The following is a 20,156-nucleotide window of genomic DNA, read 5'->3' as shown; positions in this document are numbered from 1 at the left end:
ACATGTTTGTTTCAAGTTTTTTATTAAAACATTTAGACCTTAGGTAAGTTGATACTTTTTTGATACTTTGTTTAGTGAACGTTCCAACAGTCGAAAAAAAAGATTGGCATTAAAATAAAATTATATTTTTTAACCAGTTAGTGCACCTGCTGCCGTGAATAATTGGAAATTAGGAAAAAATTAAATTTTATTTTTATTTATGCGGCAGGCCTTTGATCGATCGTGACACCACACACAAGTTTTTAGCGCAATTCCTAATTTTTATAATTTTATTCGCAAATAAAATTTTATTTTTTTCCCTTCCTCTATTCAGGTACTTTTGGCAGGATAATTTAGCTAACTTTTAGAAATTAAAATTATTTTTATTATTTTTTCCGCACGATTTTTCAAATATTGGGTGCGCTAAACAAGGTATTAGAAAAGTATTGCTAAAATGGTGTGCTTAAAATCAGTTGTGATTTATTAAGATAGTAAATAATTATATTCATAGGTGGATTATTGTCATAATAAATATGAAAATATGATACAACTTTTGAAGTATTCTATTGAAAAATACTTCTGAAATATCATTGAAACTATTTAGAGGGCAGCTTTCATCAATTTTAAAGGTGTGTATAAAGGAATTGATTGAAACAATTGTTATATTATTACTGCTATTGTTGTTGTTGTTGTTGTTGTTGTTGTTATTATTATTATTGTTATGTTATTATTTAATTGATTTTGGTTCTTAAACTTCATTGTTTCTTTATCTGTCATATTTATTGAGTTCTTGTGGAGGGGCGCCATGAGCATTTTCTTTAAATGGATACCGGCGCTTTAAAAGTTTTCATTATTATTATTATTATTATTATTATTGTTATTATTATTATTATTATTAATGTTGAAATTACTAAAGTTTCCTGGTTCATAATAGGCAGTTCAGTGGGACAAATTTGGCCCGCAAGGCCATTTAATTTGGGCCCTGAGGAAAAACATAATTATAAAAAAATATATTTAAAACATAATAAAAGTTTGATGAATACAGTACATTACATGAATACACACAACCTCTGGGTAATGTGCATGGAGTGGTTTGATGAGCAAGATTATATAGGCCATAAATAGAATAAATAGCACAAAAAATCGATCACTGGGTGCTTTCCATGGTCATATTCTTAACTGTGTGCTTCCAAGACTTTGTCAAGATGAGCATCATAACCATAGACCACAGAGGCTTTATGGTTGAACAGATTCAAATAACTGTCAGATACACTATTAAACATAGTAGCTCATGATAATTATGTCTTTGTGAATATCTTGTAACAGTACTTACATATAGGTATAATTATTATTAAAGCAAAAATAATATCATCGAAATTTATTTACAAATAAACATTGCTGTCAATAATTTTCTAAGCAATACAATGTTCTCGTATATACTACACGCGTTGTAATACATAATATGAATGTCAGTGATACTCTTTGTAAACGCATGTGCAAGACAACAATGCATTATCCTCAATGGCCATTGTTGGTTGGGACGTATACGTGCAGCTAGCAAGTCTGAACCAGAGTTATTTCTCATTGAAATGTAAGTAATTTCTTCACTTCTAGTTGCAGTAGTCGCCAATGCACTTCTCACTATTTCAACATTTTAAAGTGCATTTTACAGCCTATTTAAACATTGCTGTAAAATGCACTTGTTTAAATAGGCCTTTTGACGATTCTGTAGACAGTTGCAATCGACAACACACATTACACTATAGCAGTAGGTGCAATTTGATTTGTACAGTTCTACAATTAAGTATTGTATTTCTTCTGTGTAGTCAATGCCGTAGCCAGGGTATTCAAACAGTACGGGACAATATCAGGGAGGATCCACATTACGCGTAAATTCAAACGATGTGGACCCATTTTACGCGAAAATGTGAGAAATCTGGACCCATTTTCTTAAATTTTACCAATTATAAGCTAAAAAATATGAGAAATCTTGACCCATTTTATGCATAAAATTACATAATTTGAACCCATTTTAAAAAATGTGGACCCATTCTTTGTGGACCATTTAGAAAAATTGTGTAGGACTGTCCCTGTCCCAATAGCTGGCTACAGCATTTTTATGTAGTGTAACAATAAAAGGCCGTATCATCTAATAAAAAATAAATAAATAACTGTTTCTTGTCCCCTTGCGCATTCATTTTCTCTGCATTTTTTTTTTGTTTATTTCCATTATTTTACAAAATGTACTAAAATCTGGCTAACTCGCATCAGTAAAATTCCTAACTCGATTGTATGAATCATGCTATAGTGCATCTTTTAGTTGCTTCCAATGTGTTTACTTGGTAAAGTAAGGAAGTAGATAACTGTTTCCCATCGACTATCTTGGATTTACCATCTCGGAGAAAAAAAAAAGTGCACTCATTCACCTTTTTTTCAAAATATTAGGATGAGAAATATTAATTAATTGGCCTTAAAATATTCATGTTAGAATAACGGGAATTTACACATCTAAATATATCAACCAGTAGGTGTATGTAATTGTATTCGATGATACCAACAAGCACACCATTTTCATACATCTCTGTGGAGATGGAATTCACTGCGATATAGGCATTGCCCGCTTTTATGTTTATAGTAATTTACTATAATAGACCTAAAGTACAAGTAATAATTGGCTGTTTACTTTTTTTTTGTTAATCTAGGCCTTCCTACTCTTACAGACTTTAGGACTCTGAAATAGGAATGAGAACACTTTTGTTCACAGACTAGAATATGGGAGAAATAGAAGTTTCTATATAGATTGACTTTAATGCATTGATAATGCATGCTTATAATACAGTAGGCCTATGTCTTGAAATTGCAACATGAACTTAGCAATTAACCAGGCTTATTCTCTAAAACCCCAGTAGCATAATGGTGGTGATCAAGAAAGACTTTAGATGTGTGGCTGTCAAACTGGGAAAAAGTGTCCATCTAGAAGCTGTCGTAGAAGGAATTGGTGAGAATCACGTGATAAGTTGGCTACTAAATGGAGAAGAGATTATTCGAGGTGAAGAATTCACAGGCAAAAACAATCTCAGTGAACGTATATTTCCTAGAGTAGGTGCCAATGGAGAATTTATGCTTGAAATAATGAATGCAAAACTTCTCGACAGCGTGACGTATTCAATTAGAGTATACGAACGAGGCCATGACAGCATTCTGCTAAAAATTGCTGAAGAAGAAGTTGTGATTCTGGAGGTTGATGACTTCTCTGAGCTCTCTGGGCATCAGAGTTACTTCATCCTACAAAATCAAACAGAACCTGTAGCCCCTGCCAGAACCTCTTGGAGGGAATCAAGGAGCCATACAGACTATGACAATTGTTCTATCTTATAATTGCTAGAATTTTGGTTGTAAAGCATTGTTATATTACACTGAAGATGGCATTAGTATCGTAGAAACATGTTTGTGTCAAGTTTGTTTAATAAAGCAGTAAACCTAGGCTAAATGGTATGCTTGAAATCAATTAAGATAGTAAATAATTATGTTTATAGGTGGATTACCATATGAAAATGCCACACAAGTTTGAATTATTATAATCATAAAAATACTTAAAGGTTTGTACTAAAAGGGATTGATTAAATTATTTGTTATCTTATTACTGATATTGTTATTACAGACCTGCCAACCCTTGGGTCATGAAAATCTGGAGATTTTTTTAAGAATCTTAAAAAAATCTGGAGATTTACCAAAAAATCTGGTGATTTCCAGAATTAACCAAAAGATGATGCAAGATACCAAAAAATTCATGTAACTACAAGTCATTGGCCGTTAATGGTGACATTCAAATTGAAAATGGCTGCTTGTTTATTGCACCGCTAAGCGAGCAGGCGGCAAATACATTGAATAATAACGATCAAATCAATCAAATTATGCATAAATCGGAGTATTTTTGGGGAGGGGGAGGGCCTGTGAAAATCGGGTGAAAATTACATTCGATCGGGAGAACTAGAGATTTGTTTAAATATCGGGTGACACCCGACAGGATCGGGTGAGTTGGCAGGTCTGTTATTAATTGTTGTTGTTGTTGTTGTTGTTGTTGTTGTTGTTGTTGTTGTTGTTGTTGTTGTTTTGTTATTTTTATCAGTTGGTCCATTAAAGTTTTTGTGTAAAGTGCATGATTAGAGTGCAATATGCATTTAAAGGGCATATATCATTGATTTTGAAGGTCTGTATTAAGGGATTTATTAAAATAATTGTTACTGTTGTTATTTATTAAAATAACTGCTATTGGCCTTTTATAATTTCTGTGTAAAGTGCAATAGGTAATATGTGTTAAATAAATATAAATTTATTAATATTGTATACAATTATTTGTGTATGAAACTCATTTTATGTTTTTGTACAGCAACATCATGCAGAAAATGCACTATAATACATTATCAAAACAAATTATCTTATATAACTACCATTTAGATATCAGTGTTATATAGTAATAATAATAATAATAATATAGAAATTTATATAGCACCTTTTGCCAAAGGATAAAAGGCAAGATTTGCAAAGTAAATATTTTAATACCATTATTTTATTGGTGATCTGTTAGAATCTTTAATTTTTGTTTTTAGGGATGTTTTATGTAAATATGTTTTATTGATAGGAGCAAAACTAGTCGCAGTCTTCAGGTAATGTACATCTTGTTTATATGTTTCCGATCTCTTGTCTTGGCTTTACCCGGATATTGGACGAATTTTAAAAAATCAGGAAGGAGCCTTAAATTTTTGCAAAATTAAATATAAATTATTAAAAGAATATTACAAATTTTTAGTCTTGACAGTTTCATTTTGCCATCTAGAAGTGCCATTTTATGCATTTTATTTAGCTACACTGTATACCCTTAATTAGAAGTATCATAACTGTACATTATAATGATTATATTGATTCTCCCATTGGATGTACATGAAGCCATAATCAAGTATAATAATCATGTTTTTTAAAAAATTAGAATAAGAATGATATGTGGCCAAGACTTGTCAAAAAAGTCACTTCTAGCAATAAAAATTTCTAGTTATTAATACAGCAGTAAAATGATAGTTATAAAATGGTAAAAGATCAAAGTTTATTATTTCTCAGGCAGGGACCATCATTAAATCATTAAATGTGTTTTAATGTTGAAAATGGGGAAAATTTTAGTGAAAATATTGATATTCTAAAATGTCTTGCCATTATCCTCGAAACATGATTTGTTAGGAGTGACTGGTTTGGCCTTGAATTGTGTAGGAGAAAATTTTTAAATTTAGAGTAATCTATCACATCAATCATATGTACTTATATTTTTAGAGATTGTTATATAGAGATTTTGGAGATTGTTATACATATGTATATGTATATATATATATTTTCCTCATTTTGTGATCCTATTTTATTATGGTACGCATGTTATTTTAAGGGTCAAATAAAATGTCAGCTTTGGTGGTAAATTGCTGTGTCCAGCCAGTCTGTTAATTCAACTTGTACAATCACGTAAAGATTTGCTTCAAAATTTATTGCATTTCCTTCCGGATTTGTCGTACTTATTTAAGATTCTACTCACTTTACAAGCAAAAAACTTTTTGAAGGCATATTAAATGGATGAGTGTCTCCTTATCAGCTTCTGTTTCAATTGCAAAAAAACTATTTTATAACTTAAATAACCAGTAAAAAAAGTTTTAATTGTTTACGTATTTGATGAATTATAGTCATTAAACAAGTATTATTTTTAACTTTTTTACTTCTTGTATAGTCAGTACATGTCTTTCAATACATGTGTGATTCTATATTTTATGTACAGAACAGCCTTAAAATAGTAAGAGAGCTTATACACCCATGTTAAACAATCTGTAAATGTGGGCTCAATGAGTACATTAAAATATCACTATCAGGTCCTATGCGGCCTGAGTCAGTATGGCAAGCCTGCTCATGATTGACGTTTGCGGTAGTGATACTCCTACACTTTTGGAGTCTTAAGAGACCAGCTTTACCCACCAGAACCAGAACCAAGACTTGTTTGTGCAATTCATATTTAAGATGATCAATCAATTAATCAATTTTAGGAGTGGAGTTGAATACTGTAGATCAGTGGTTAAGATGCTTGCCTTCTGATTCCAAGGTCCTTAGTTCAATTCCTGTCACAGCAGGATTTTTTCTCACAACTTAAAACAACTCCACTTCCTAAGCCTCATAAATAGACTTGGTTTATAAAGCATCATCGTTCTATCCTGTAAGTGGCAAGTGTACTTGCTGTTGGATGTGAAGGAAATATTTTTAAAAAATCCTTTTATCAATTAAATCATTCGAACGTGATAGTAGCATTTAAAATTTAATATTTACTGCGTTGAAGGGCATAGTTCAAAATATAGCTTGAGGTGATCTGGAGGTAGTACTACATGTCTCGAGACTAAGTCGGTGGACCTAGTAGGCTTACAGAATAAACATGGGTCCTAGAATGAAAATTGCTGGTAGGGTTCGCAGGGAGAGTTTTTGTGGCTTAGTATTGTTCAAATTGTGCTTTTAGACCAGATTAGGGATTGACAATCAAAATAACGTCATTGGATAGGCACATTTTTATTTTTTTTTACTTTTGATCTGACAACTGTGTCATGTCGTCAGACAACCGGTGGGGGGGTTTGATAGGGGAAAATTTCCCCTACCCCCGCTGGCGCTACCACTGATTAAAGGGCATGGCTGGAACTATTGCCCAGTTTTTAACCAATTAAATGTCTGTCTATGTAGTTAGTATATAAATATAAATAGTCCTGAATTTATGTTTAAAGAAATTTATGTACTTGTGGCTCACTGAAATTATAACATCAGTGAGATAATATTTACACAGCCTATACTTAGATGGTAATTAAATGTAATGAACTTGCATTAAAAGATGCTTTTGTGTATGTGTCATACCACAAACATTGGGACATGTACAACCAAATTCACAACAATCATATAGACTTAAAATGAAAGAATCTTTTATCCAACAAAAATTGTGACATCAAAATACGATACAGTAAAATTGCACAATCCATATTAACAATGGCGGTCCTTGAGTCGTTTATTTTCGGGCTCACTAAAATTATTACTTAAATTTAATTGAAAAAAATTAATTCTATTTGAAAGAATCGTATGTGTTTGCAGCTCACTGATTGTAAGCATGTGAAACTGAAAATTTGCACGATCCACATTTAGATGATAAGGTCCTAAACTTACAGATACAAGTAATTGCAGGCCTACCAAAATATAAATAGTGAAGTAAATACTAAGGTTGTGAGTTTAAGTGATCCATGTTAAAATGGAACAGTCCTGAACTTGCATTAAAAAGAATTTTGTGTGGTTTTTATTTTTGAAGTCCTGTAGGACTTACTCCAAGGCGGATATCCTCATCAAAGTCTTACACCTGATCCATAATAAGAACCGTCTGAAGCTGTCACTTATATCAGGACGTCCTTTGACCTATGCACTTTTGTCGTTTCACCATCTAGAATTCATAAGGCTGTAGCTCACCAACTATGACATTGTTCAACCGTTTGAAATTTTCTGGTTTTTTTTCTTGAATTTTACAGAGAAAAGCAACATGTGGATTGAATTCCCTTGACCTCATGAATCTAGGCCTGGGATTTAAAAAAGTTATGTCCTCATTGTTTGTGTTAACTGTTTATTGTGGTTTTTCTGGCAAACTTCTTTCACTTTTAACCCTATTGTTCTCTACCTGCAATACCAGATGGCTTTGTTTGAGTTTTATTTGTCATTTTTTTTTTTTAGTTTGTGATTTTTGTTTGAAGTCATAACTTTTTTTATCATCGTGTGTAATGGTATTATAGCCTCAATATTAACGAAATGTTCTGTTTCTGCTGTGTGAAAAATAGTTTGATTTGATTTATTTGACATTATCAACAAATACAAAACCAAGAGGCACAGATTTAAAATTTATGAATATGATATCTTGGGTAATCCTCTAAGGGGAGAGCTCCCCACTCTGGGGAAAGTCCCCTGTCATTTATTACATTATTTTCATGTATAGATTGTTGTCAATAATTTTTCATTTTTGCAATAAGTGGATTTATCATATTTAATTACATTTCAATAATTTCAGAAGCCAAAGTGCACACTTGATCCGGTCAATAATGCTGAATATTTGCGAGAAATCTACGAGAAAGCAGAACCAGGTGAGTTCAACATGGCATCAGATGATACTACTGTAGATATCTACAGGTACTGTATATCTGAGACAGGAAGAGGCTTTTTTTTAAATACAAGATTTACCCCCCCCCCCTGAATCCCTTCCTATACATGGAAGTATGCTGGGCTCTGGTAATTTCTACATTTGGCCTGTGCATCAGGCTCCTCTACTGTGCACTACTGAGGTAGCACGCTGACCCAAATAACGTAGGTGTAAAATCATGTATGGAGGATGCAGCCCCAGTTTTTTATGGAAGAATATTCCAGACTCTAGCTGCAGCAACCATGAACACTCTATCATCCTAGGAGTTTCTTTCTAAACATGGGTTCATCTACACGCAAGTTGGTTCACCGAATGCATGTTATACAAGTAGTATTCTTTTGGCCTTTTATCTTATTTCTGCCCTCAAAACTCATACTAAAACTTATTATTGAGATGTACCCTCCCTCAACAGTCTGTTCCCAATAACCTTCACGTAAGTGGGTACCAATGCCTTAGGGATCTTGGGCGACCCTACCCAACACATAGTCCTGTCTCTTATACACATCTGGTTTAGCCAGAAAAATGAAATAGGCCGTCCAAAATGGAAGCCAGTGGGCGTGGCACTGAGCCGATGGACAGGCCATGCCCATCTTTGGTAATCCCCACCGAATATTGGTACAAAAACAATGTATATTCAATTATTCCACAATGGACTGAAATGAACCATAGCAACGTGGTAATCAGGCCGTATCCAGGTTCTTCCAAGGGGAGGGGGTTCTCTGGGTCCAGGGACTCAGCCCTGGTGGGGTCGGCGAAACCCCCAAAGGATTTTTGTGTTTTATGGGTCTAAATAATTCTATAAAAGCAGTTATGTTTAAAAAACTCATTCGGGAAATTTGAGGGGTGGGGGTGAATTTCGCCAGAAAAGAGGGGGATTTGCTATAAAAACTCCCCCTGGCTACAGGTCTAGTAATGTACTTTTCCAAAAGATGCAATGGTTTCTTTAAAGTGCATACGAGCCCGATGTGTACCGTACATTGGACCTTCATATTAAGTCCTCTGAATAGACTTAGTTCTACCAACCGAAAGCTTGGCGACAGGCCACTGAAACCAACGCTGTTCTTATTAAGGCTGTAATTTAGCGGTGCCCCTTCATTACTTGGTCATTCAACATCCAGATTTTAAGTATGAGAGACTGACCTGCAAATTGGAAAAAAAAAAGAAAGTGCATAGGTGGCTGGCATAAATAAGAGCAGTTTGCTCAGCAAATGGCCTCTTACTGTTTCCTCAGTGTGTATGCATGAACAGGGATTGTGGGTCCTAATCTTAGCCAGAAGGCCAGGGTTCCACTCACAGATCAGATGAGTGCTAGGTTGGCCTTTCAAATTCTGGAAAAAATGGCAAATATTTATTGATACTCGCTCTTAAGAAACCATTTTTTCAAAACGCTCCACCTCATGACAATAATGAGATGGGTATTCTTGAGTCTAGGATCATTTTTGAAGAAATCTAGACGTACATGGTTCAGGTGAATTATCAGAGATGTTGGCTTTCAGCAGAAATATAGTTACATAGCCAACTAATATCTGAAAGATATCACCATACACTATCTTGCCATCTTCTATTCCGGAGTAAAAACCTCTTGTTTTTCCCACTCTAAGGTAAAGGGTAAAGGTAGGAGATTAACGCATAATTTGCAGCGTCATTGTGCTGAATTATGTATGAGCGTGGTCCGTGAAAGAGGCACTTCATGGTAGCTACATGTTCACATCATTCCACAACGACAGAGGCAAACCATAACATGGGAGTAAACCCCTACTCTTCCAAAAGATGCAGTGGGTTCTGCACACGAGTCAAATGTATACAACGGACCTCCATTTTAAGTTCTTATCAGAGAAGACTTGGTTCTACCAATTGAATCAGGGGCGAGGAGTGGCTGAAACCTGGACCAATGTTAAGGCTGTAGCCTTACTACTCGGCCACATGACTACCCTTTCCCTAATAGTAATAGCAGTAATATTAATGAAACCAGATACAGTTTAGGAACCAGTTATATTACATGAGCCATACTTGGGTGACCATCACTCTCTCTCTCTCTGGCCATGTATGTACAGACACACCATTTGGTATGCTGGGCTCTGGTAATTTCTACATTTGGCCTGTGCATCAGGCTCCTCTACTGTGCACTACTGAGGTAGCACGCTGACCCAAATAACGTAGGTGTAAAATCATGTATGGAGGATGCAGCCCCAGTTTTTTATGGAAGAATATTCCAGACTCTAGCTGCAGCAACCATGAACACTCTATCATCCTAGGAGTTTCTTTCTAAACATGGGTTCATCTACACGCAAGTTGATTCACCGAATGCATGTTATACAAGTAGTATTCTTTTGGCCTTTTATCTTATTTCTGCCCTCAAAACTCATACTAAAACTTATTATTGAGATGTACCCTCCCTCAACAGTCTGTTCCCAATAACCTTCATGTAAGTGGGTACCAATGCCTTAGGGATCGTGGGCGACCCTACTCAACAAATAGTCCTTGCACTTTAATTCAATTATTGTTGTTATTTTTGTACGTACAGTATGTGATGTGTTCTCTCCTAACCTGGAAAAATAAAAATTTTGAGAAAAATTTAAAATGATTGAGCAATGTCTAAAAATGGGAATTTTGATAATTTGGTAAATTTGGTTCATGATATGAACCATCTGTCTTTTTACAAAATTTTGACTGGTTCTGGTTCACATGCAAATAGAATGATTTGGATTCACCTAACTGGTCACACTGTATGAATGCTTTATAACCCTATCCCGGATCATCTGATCCAGATCGTTTATCTGGATGTGTCTGCAGGTTTGACTGTTTCCTCTTTAACAACTAATCAGCTGTACGCATTGCTGCGGGGTCATTCAGGGTTCATTCATTGCATTCCCATTCTCACCTGAATATGAAGTCCGAGTGTGCCTCGGCTACCAAATATTGTTGCTCCATACAATCTTGGCATAGCTAAACTAGGTCTGCTGAATTATAGATGGCTTCTGCCTTCATTCTATAGACCAGCATAAATTCACCAGAGAAAAAGTTGGTAACCTGGCCTAATAAGGTAATGTTATTAAAACCAGTTTACAAATTTATGTGGATCATCAAAAGTACTTTGTGTAAGGTGAGAAGCAATTTCATCCTGAAAGTCAGCAATCGAAAACAAAACTGAATATCTTTTTTTTTTTTTTGTATTTTTGCTTTCACATAATTATACCACTGACTTTCATTTCTAATTATTGACAAAATACACTTGTATCATGTAAATAGATCCCCAGCTAGATAATAATTTATAATTGTGAAGGAAATTTCATCCTAATCTTTATCACACTAATGATATGAATCAGTGATGGAAGTGAAGATGAAAAGCTTAGTGGTTAAGGTGCTTGCCTTCTAATCCCAGAGTCCTGGGTTCAATTCCTGTCACAAAAAGACTTTTTCTCACGACCAAAAACTCCCTAAAGCCTCATAAAGAGGCTTGGTTTAAGCATCATTCCATCCTGTAAGTGGGAGTGTACCTGCTGTTGGATGTGAAGGAAATTAAAAATAAAATGTGTGAACATAAACTTGAAGACTACAAGTTAAAATTTTGTGATACTACTCCATATCACATGATACTACTCCATTGCTATTGTTGCAAAATGAGTTCAACCGGATGCCATTTTCCCCACTGACAAACCATTGAACCCAATTTCAAACGTAATTATTAAGATGTTGTATCTTACTTTTTCTTTGAAAATTTTAATTGATGATTAAATGTATGTTCGATAACTAATATAATGCAAGCTTTTGTGTTTTTAGTACATTTTGATGGTAAAATATTAAATTTTAAGATGCCTATTCCAGAAAGCCTATGCTGGCATTCAGGCGTATTGAACGGTAACCAACGTCTGGTTGGCAACAGAAGACATTACCTGGCATTGTGACGACACGACTGTGGTACTCTATGCACAGACACACCATATAACACAACAGAAACACGATGCCTTAGGGATCCTGGGCGACCCTACCCAACACATAGTCCTTGCACTTTAATTCAGTTATTGTTGTTATTTCTGTACGTACAGTATGTGATGTGTTCCCTCATAACCTGGAAAAATAAAAATTGTTAGAAAATTTAAAATGATAGATCAATGTCTAAAAATGGGAATTTTGATAATTTGGTAAATTTGGTTCATGATGCGAACCATCTGTCTTTTGACAAAATTGTGACTAGTTCTGGTTCACATGCAAATAGAATGATTTGGATTCACCTAACTGGTCACCCCTATCCCGGATCAGCTGATCCAGATCGCTTATCTGGATCGTGTCTGCAGGTTTGATTGTTTCCTCATTAAAAACTAATCAGCTGTAGGCATTCCTGCGGGGTCATTCAGGGTTGATTCATTGCATTCCCATTCACACCTGAATATAATGTCCGAGTGTGCCTCAGCATCCAAATATTGTTGCTCCATACAATCTTGGCATGGCCAAAACTAGGGCCGCTGAATTATAGATGGCTTCTGCCTTCATTCTATAAACCAGCACAAATTCACCAGAGAAAGAGTCAGTAACCTGGCCTAATAAGGTAATGTTATTAAAACCAGTTTACAAATTTATGTGGATCATCAAAAGTACTTTGTGTAAGTTGAGAAGCAATTTCATCCTGAAAGTCTTTTTTGTATTTTTGCTTTCACATAATTATACCACTGACTTTCATTTCTGTTACTGACAAAATACACTTGTATCATTTAAATAGATCCCCAGCTAGATAATAATTTGTAAATTTTGCAAAGGAAATTTCATTATAAATCTTTATCACACTAATGGTATGGATCAGTGATAGAGTGAAGATGAAAAGCTTAGTGGTTAGGTGCTTGCCTTGTAATCCCTGAGTCCTGTGTTAGATTCCTGTCACAAAAGGACTTTTTCTCACGACCAAAAACTCCCTAAGCCTCATAAAGAGGCTTGGTTTAAGCATCATTCCATCCTGTAAGTGGGAGTGTACTTGCTGTTGGATGTGAAGGAAATTTTTAAAAAATGTGTGAACATAAACTTGAAGACTGCAAGTTAAAATTTTGTTATAGAGCACTACAGTGTTACATCACAATACCACATGATACTACTCCATTGTTGCTATCGTTGCAAAATGCGTTCAACTGGACGCCTTTTCCCCACTGACAAACCATTGATCTTAATTTCTAACATAACTATTAAGATGTATCTTACTTTTTTTTGTAAATTTTAATTGATGATTAAATGTGTGTTCGATAACTAATATAATGCAAGCTTTTGTGTTTTTAGAATATTTTGATGGTAAAATATTAGATTTCAAAAATTCCTATTCCAGAAAGCCTATGAAATCATTCAGGCATAATGAACGGTAACCACGTCTGGTTGCCAACAGAGGGCACCACCTGGCCTTATGACAACACAACTGTGGTACTCTATACATTAGTATGATATTTGCGATATATTTAGAGTTAATTGCTATGCACTTTGTAATTGTTCACGCTGTGTGCAATCACGCGTAAACTCTACAACTTGTGCGTGAAGAGTGATGTCACTGTTTTTCTCAGTTGTGCGAATACTGATAACTCAATTTAATTTGTTCCCGGATTAAATTAATTCAGTAAGTAATATAACATATCTAAAGTGATAAATGCTTATTTTTTTAAAGTCCATCTTAATATTTTGCAATCTTTGCAAGTTTTGCGGAAACATGTTGCATATATTCTTTGAAATGTTCATGTGGATGAATGGTCTGATTAGTGAATTGAAATGAAATAGAAAATTAAGCAATTTTTTTTATTCTTTTTTTTCTTCATAACATATCAGAAACTTTAAATCTATAGGGCCTTTAAAAATATGAAATAATGCATGAATTGTGTAAATGTCTGTCATATTTTTCCAAGTGTGCAACACATAGAATATCCCTGTATTGAACAAGCTGTCTCAAAAATATACTTGACTATTTCATAATATTACTGAGAACACCATATTATGTAGTAATACTGCTCCCGTTTATTCCACCACTTTACGTCATGTTGGACACATGATACGACTACCATATTTCATAATCAATCAGTGTGAACGCAGAAAAGAGAGAGTGAAGATGAAATATGTGTGGGCAAGTAAAAAGTTGCATCAACGAATTGTGCCCATTGTCCTGTTTGCCAAGTTTTTAATAGAAAAAGCCCCACAGAAACCCAATGTCAATTAACGACTACTTCCTTAATGCTTTGAATTTCCTGATTTCTTTACAGATAGCTGTCCAATTACATTTGACATGTCAGAGTAGAAAATTAAAAGATCCAAAAGAATGACCCTATATCCTCTTCCTATCTATTTCCACCAATCAAAGAATGTCTTCACATGATTTACGAATATATTAATGCTTCAAAATTAACTGAGCAGTGAACCGATCTACAGTACTGATTTAATTTTTTTTCACCATTTCTACCCAAGTGATGCACAAGTGATTTGCGAGTGACATGTATGTAATTAGTTACTGAATAACTAGTAAGCTAGAGCTGTTCAATCAGGCACTGAACATTGAGTAAAATGTACTCTATGAAGTTACTTCATTCAATATGCAATCTGAACAGTTTTAAAAGACAGATTCTCACATGAACGCCATGGGCTAACCTTTTTTTTTTTGTATTTCAAATTTTTTTTTTCCAGAAACAAAATTACAAAGAAGTCCCGTGCTCAAGGACGCAAAAAAGCACATAACAAAAAACGACAAAATGACAATCGTTCGAAAAATGTTTTGCAACCTTCTTTCAAACAAAAAAGGGTGCCTTATCCAATGAACAAACCTGAAAAAATAAGTTGCTTCTCAACTGAATATTAACACTCCACCTGTAAAAGGATCAGCCATTAGAAACAAGCATGCAATATCTATATAGAACTATAAAACATTAGATTTTATTTTCAACATTAATGTGTGTGTTGAAAGAAAATGATTATTTATGTTTATTTCAAGGTATTTACAATCTGTAACAAAAATGTATATGTATTTTCTACATACTGTATTAGTAGACCCCATAATAAGCCTTTGAAACCCCTAAATTCACATATTTGATTTGAATGCTTTCGAGAGATTTTGAGTGATGCCCTACCACGCCCACTTTTTTTGTCGGGAATCTCGGACCCTATGTCGGGCAAATCCTGGCGCCACCACTGGTTACAATGGCCAGATACCACACCCTTATGCAGTTCAGCATAATGATGCTACAAGTATGGTTGTTCTCCTATCTTTAGTCTACCTTTATCTACTACCAAATTATATAAAGACTTATGTTTTTGTTTTCATCTTACATTTTTACTCGTATTCCCAGGGTATTCTGGTTCTATTACTGTTCCGTGTTTGTGGGACAAAAAGACTGGAACGATCGTGAATAATGAATCCTCTGAAATCATACGCATGTTTAACAACAGCTTCCAAGACTTTTGCCAGACAGATGAACAACGAAAAGTAGACCTATACCCAGAAAACTTGCGTGAAGAAATCGAGCAGCTGAATAGCTGGATTTACCCGTAAGTCTTCTGATAATAATAATATTTATTCATATAGCACATTTTCAGGTTTACATCTGTCCATGCTCTTTACATTAAATGATGATAAAATACAATATTGAGAATTACAAAAGTATTATATAGAATGACTACTAAAATATAATTATTATCATCATAATTATTATTTTGAATTTCAATTATTATTGTTATACAGAAAGGCTACAAAAATGTAATTATTGATATTATCATATTATTATTATCTTGGTTTTAAAACTTACAATTATCATGTTTTTATTATCCTACAAATAATAATACCTTGAATCTCTGATAGAAACCTAGTACTGTACTCTATTAGTAACCAATGCTTTAATAGTAGCCCACCTTAGTTAATCTACTGTATTGACCACTTCGATTAGCATCTAAAATTGTACTGAATTTGATGATGAGCCATTTGATGATAACCTTGCTAACAGGCAGAAAGACAGACAGCAATGATTTTAAGAAATATTCAAGAATAAAATTTTTTTTTTAAATTGTATACAGTAATTATTTCATCTTCAAACATATTCAATTACTTGTTTTTATTAGGTAATTAGAGCAATTTGCTGATTGCGCCATACGTCTCTTACTCCGTGTAATCAAAAACGAATTATCCAGTAGATATCTGGCAGATGTAGAACTCGCATGAAGACAAATTTGCGGTTTCTGTAAATCTGCTAATAAGACAAATTTCTAATCTTACAAGAATTCATTCCAAAAATTCTAATTTAATTAAATCCACATTTCTGCTGGGTTGTTATGTAATAAGTGGATATATCGGAGCCCATTACTAAACAGGACATAGTGTTCTAAAAATAAAATACTAGAGGAACCTCAAATGACAGATTCTCGTTTCTGAAGTTGAGAGAATGTTGAATTCATATTTCAGATAGTTTGTGCAAACCTTACAAATGCTTTCATATTCAATTCAATTTATTTCATGCTTCAAAATGCCATCAGGAGCCAATATTAGCTTAGAAGAACCATGTTAAATTATTAAAATAAAAAAACGTGTCTGTTAGGCCTCTATGGCACTTAGGCCACCTAAATAATAAATCATATACAGTAATTCTTCAATGCGAAACATCATCGGAATCCATTTCTTCCATCAATTCTTGCAATTGTACCTGGTACACTGAGTCCTTTATCATAAGTCGGTCTGTGCCCGTTTTGTTCTGCCTCTGACAAGTTGGCATGTACAGTATAGCTTCATGCTATATAGCATTTATACATATAGGTCTTTTTTTAATTCCATTTTTAAACAGAGTATGTTAGATGTGTATAAGAGACAGCAAATAATCCGAGTCACAATTAATATAATTATGTGTGTAAGTCTACTGCCTCTTTTAAAATAATGTAGTGAATATTTATACGAGCCCAGAATGACATTGTAGGTCTACTGCATGCCGCACCAATATCATTCATAAACACGTCCACTGACATAGATGAGATTCACCGAAGTCTCAAGGGAAGAGGACCGGGAAGAGGACTTCCCAACTCCTTCCCCTACAGAGTAATTGGGGGAAGCGGTTAACTTTTGTTTGTGTCACAGGCCTTATCCAACGAGAGTAGGCCTACGTCAATCGCAAGATAGATTTCAAGTAATAAATGCGCACGTAGAGGAACGTAAATCCGTGAACACTATCGACAGCTACCATACTTGTCGATTGCGTGACCCAGACATGCTTAACATGTTGTAACAATTGAGTCGCCGGCAAATAAAGATACCGCTCTCTACTCGTCTACCAACTAGCCATAAATTAATTTTCAAATCAAGTTTTCGGTGTGAAAGAAACGCCGACGAAATACCAGTACATCCCTTGTGCCCTATTTCAATTGGCTTGATAAATGCTTAGACAAACATTATTGACTTAAAACGACATTTGTCCATATATATAATTGTGATAATTACTTTGCACTTACATATTGACCTTCAAGCATCTTTACTTTTAGATTTTATATATATATATATATATATATATATATATCTGTCTCTTATACACATATATATGTGTATAAGAGAGAGATATATATATATATATATATATATATATATATATATATATATAACCATATAAATACATTTCCAGCAAGTTGTAGGGAGGGTTGAATGGTGGAGGAGGAAGGCAAGTACACAGATTAAAATTTCTCTTGTTCAGAATGTTTTTGAGGAATGCAAGGGAAATTGAAGATAAATCGAGAGAGAGAAAGAGAGATGGAATATGCAATTTTATGCTATTTTGTAGAGAAAATACATCAACTAATTAAGATAAATGAAAAATATAATTTTTAATGAATTTTAATAAAGTAATAAATAATTTTAAAATACTAGTATGACTTTCGTTATAGGCCTACCATTTTTTGCAAACCTATTGCTTTTCAAAGTGTTTTTTTAACTCATTTTGTTTTTGCTCTGTTTTATATTCATCACTCGCGCACTATCAATATGACATTTTATTTATGTTTTTTCTGCCATCTTTAGAGAATAACGTTTGCTAAACAAGGTTATAATTTGTGTAGTAAATTAAATAAAATTGGTTTAGAAATTACTTGTCGGGAAGAAAAGTGGTTGAAATAAACAGTGTCGTATCACATTGACTGGATTTTTTTAATGGTGTCCCTCAAGGATGCTTACTAGGCCCCCTTCTTTTCATTATTTATATAATTAATGATTTGAAGGCCAATGTCAATGTGAATGTATCTATATACAATACAGAAATTAAAATCACGTAATTTCTAACATGAAATTGAAAAAAACCATGAGTATTCAATACATTTTTTTAGACAATATGTCCATATTGGCAAGACCAAATGTAGTATTTTCTACCATAAAAGACACTGATAGTTAACAAGAACCACAGGCTGATAAGATGATTAAAAGTATTAGTCACTGTAGTTAAAATATATTATAAGAATATGTATTGTATGGACAATGAAATTGTAAAAATGCCATTCTCGAAGCAAATTTTCATTTGTCTTTTTGTTATTTTTTTCATTGAATGATTTCTGTAACTTGAAATTTTGTCTGTTTGGTATTTGTAATAGTTTTAATGATGATGGCAATTAAATGTATTTCAATTTAATAATAAATCTCTTTTAAAAGGTAATAAAATGCTACTTTCCTCTTCTTCACCTCTTCATCGTCTTTCATAATGCCTCACAGCTCTACTTAAACTGTACCAATCCTACCCATGCTAAAAAGTACAATTACATATTGTTGTAAAAAATAAATTGAATAAAGTACAATTCATTAAAAAAAACTCATTTAAAGTAGTAAAATTTTACTTCAGACTTTCAGACCTTCATTCTTCCCACTCCCTCTTAATGCCATTCTTAATGCTTCATTACAGTTGTAGTTGTTATCTATATACCAAATATACACATGTTAAAAAACATTAATTACATATTTGTATCATATACAGTACACCACAGTTTTATCGATACAACAGAGTTTCAATCTCAGCAATCGTGTCGAAATAATTGTAATTGTATTAATAGTTGAATCGCATAAAATTATTTAAGTATATAATAATTATCTTGTTGTTTTGTGCATTGCGTTTCCACTAAATCGTGCCAGTGACGGGTTGTTCATGTTCTTCCATCCATACACAAGAGGATCTATCGACTTTGATATTTTTTTCGCAAAGTATGGAGCTGATATCCTGTCAAGAAATTAAGTTATACCGTTTTACTGATCATCACCATGCTCAGGTTCACAAAAGGTCAACAAACTATTCTACACAGCTATCACATGTTACAATTCTAGTAGGGACTGGTCGTTCTATAGGTTGAACCAGTAGTGTATCTGGGGGGTGCCCAGAGAAGAGGGAGCAGCACTCACTCAAAAAAACAAAAACAAAAAAACCTCACACTCCCCACCCCATAAATCACACTCAAGTAGTATAAAATCAACTTAAATCACCTTATTTTGCGAGCTAGCGCACTCTCAACTAATCATTGAACCCCTCCTCTCACTTCACCTTTGCAACCCCCATCAGCCCCTCCATTTCAAGACCCACAGATATGCCACTGTGTTAAACAAAAGTCAAAATTTTCTTTAAGGTAAAAGAACTGTTTGAATAATGCCTCGCGGTATATCTATCACTCACTTTTTGTCTCTTTGGGAGGGATATCTATTATATATAGTGATTGATGACACTTGCAAAGGATTGTTCCTTAGCACAAATGGTAGGAAATTTGATAACAAAATGTCCAAAAACAATGGCATGTATTTCAATACTTAAAGTATGTATAATACTTTCTTATCCAAGATTAATCAGTGGATCGGATAATATTTACTTGTCTGTTAATTAGCAACAGAAAAATTTTCATTCTAATTTTCAATAAATGTAAGCAGTTAAGATTTAAATATATGTATTAACTCAACATTAAAAAGTTTCAATTTAATTAGATATTTCATTTA

At 33.8% G+C, this 20,156-nt stretch overlaps 1 protein-coding gene across 1 annotated transcript in view; it reads left to right on the top strand.

Annotated features, from left to right (window-relative positions):
- Window positions 1–8,086: 8,086 nt before the first annotated feature.
- The window catches only part of LOC117112805 (glutathionyl-hydroquinone reductase YqjG-like), a gene marked incomplete at its 5' end in the record, with an annotated part of 31,594 nt that continues 19,524 nt past the window's right edge, over window positions 8,087–20,156 (top strand). Inside the window, 2 exon segments of the mRNA XM_033255977.1 lie at window positions 8,087–8,159; window positions 15,517–15,715. Coding sequence (XP_033111868.1) covers window positions 8,087–8,159; window positions 15,517–15,715 — 272 coding nt within the window.

This window comes from Anneissia japonica, unplaced genomic scaffold (assembly GCF_011630105.1).
Source record: "Anneissia japonica isolate Jap-2015-1 unplaced genomic scaffold, ASM1163010v1 scaffold172582_len1462937_cov174, whole genome shotgun sequence".
In the NCBI taxonomy this organism is placed as follows: Eukaryota; Metazoa; Echinodermata; class Crinoidea; order Comatulida; family Comatulidae; genus Anneissia; species Anneissia japonica.
The sequence above is the reverse complement of the archived record's forward strand: the minus strand, read 5'-3'. Positions and strand labels throughout refer to the sequence as shown.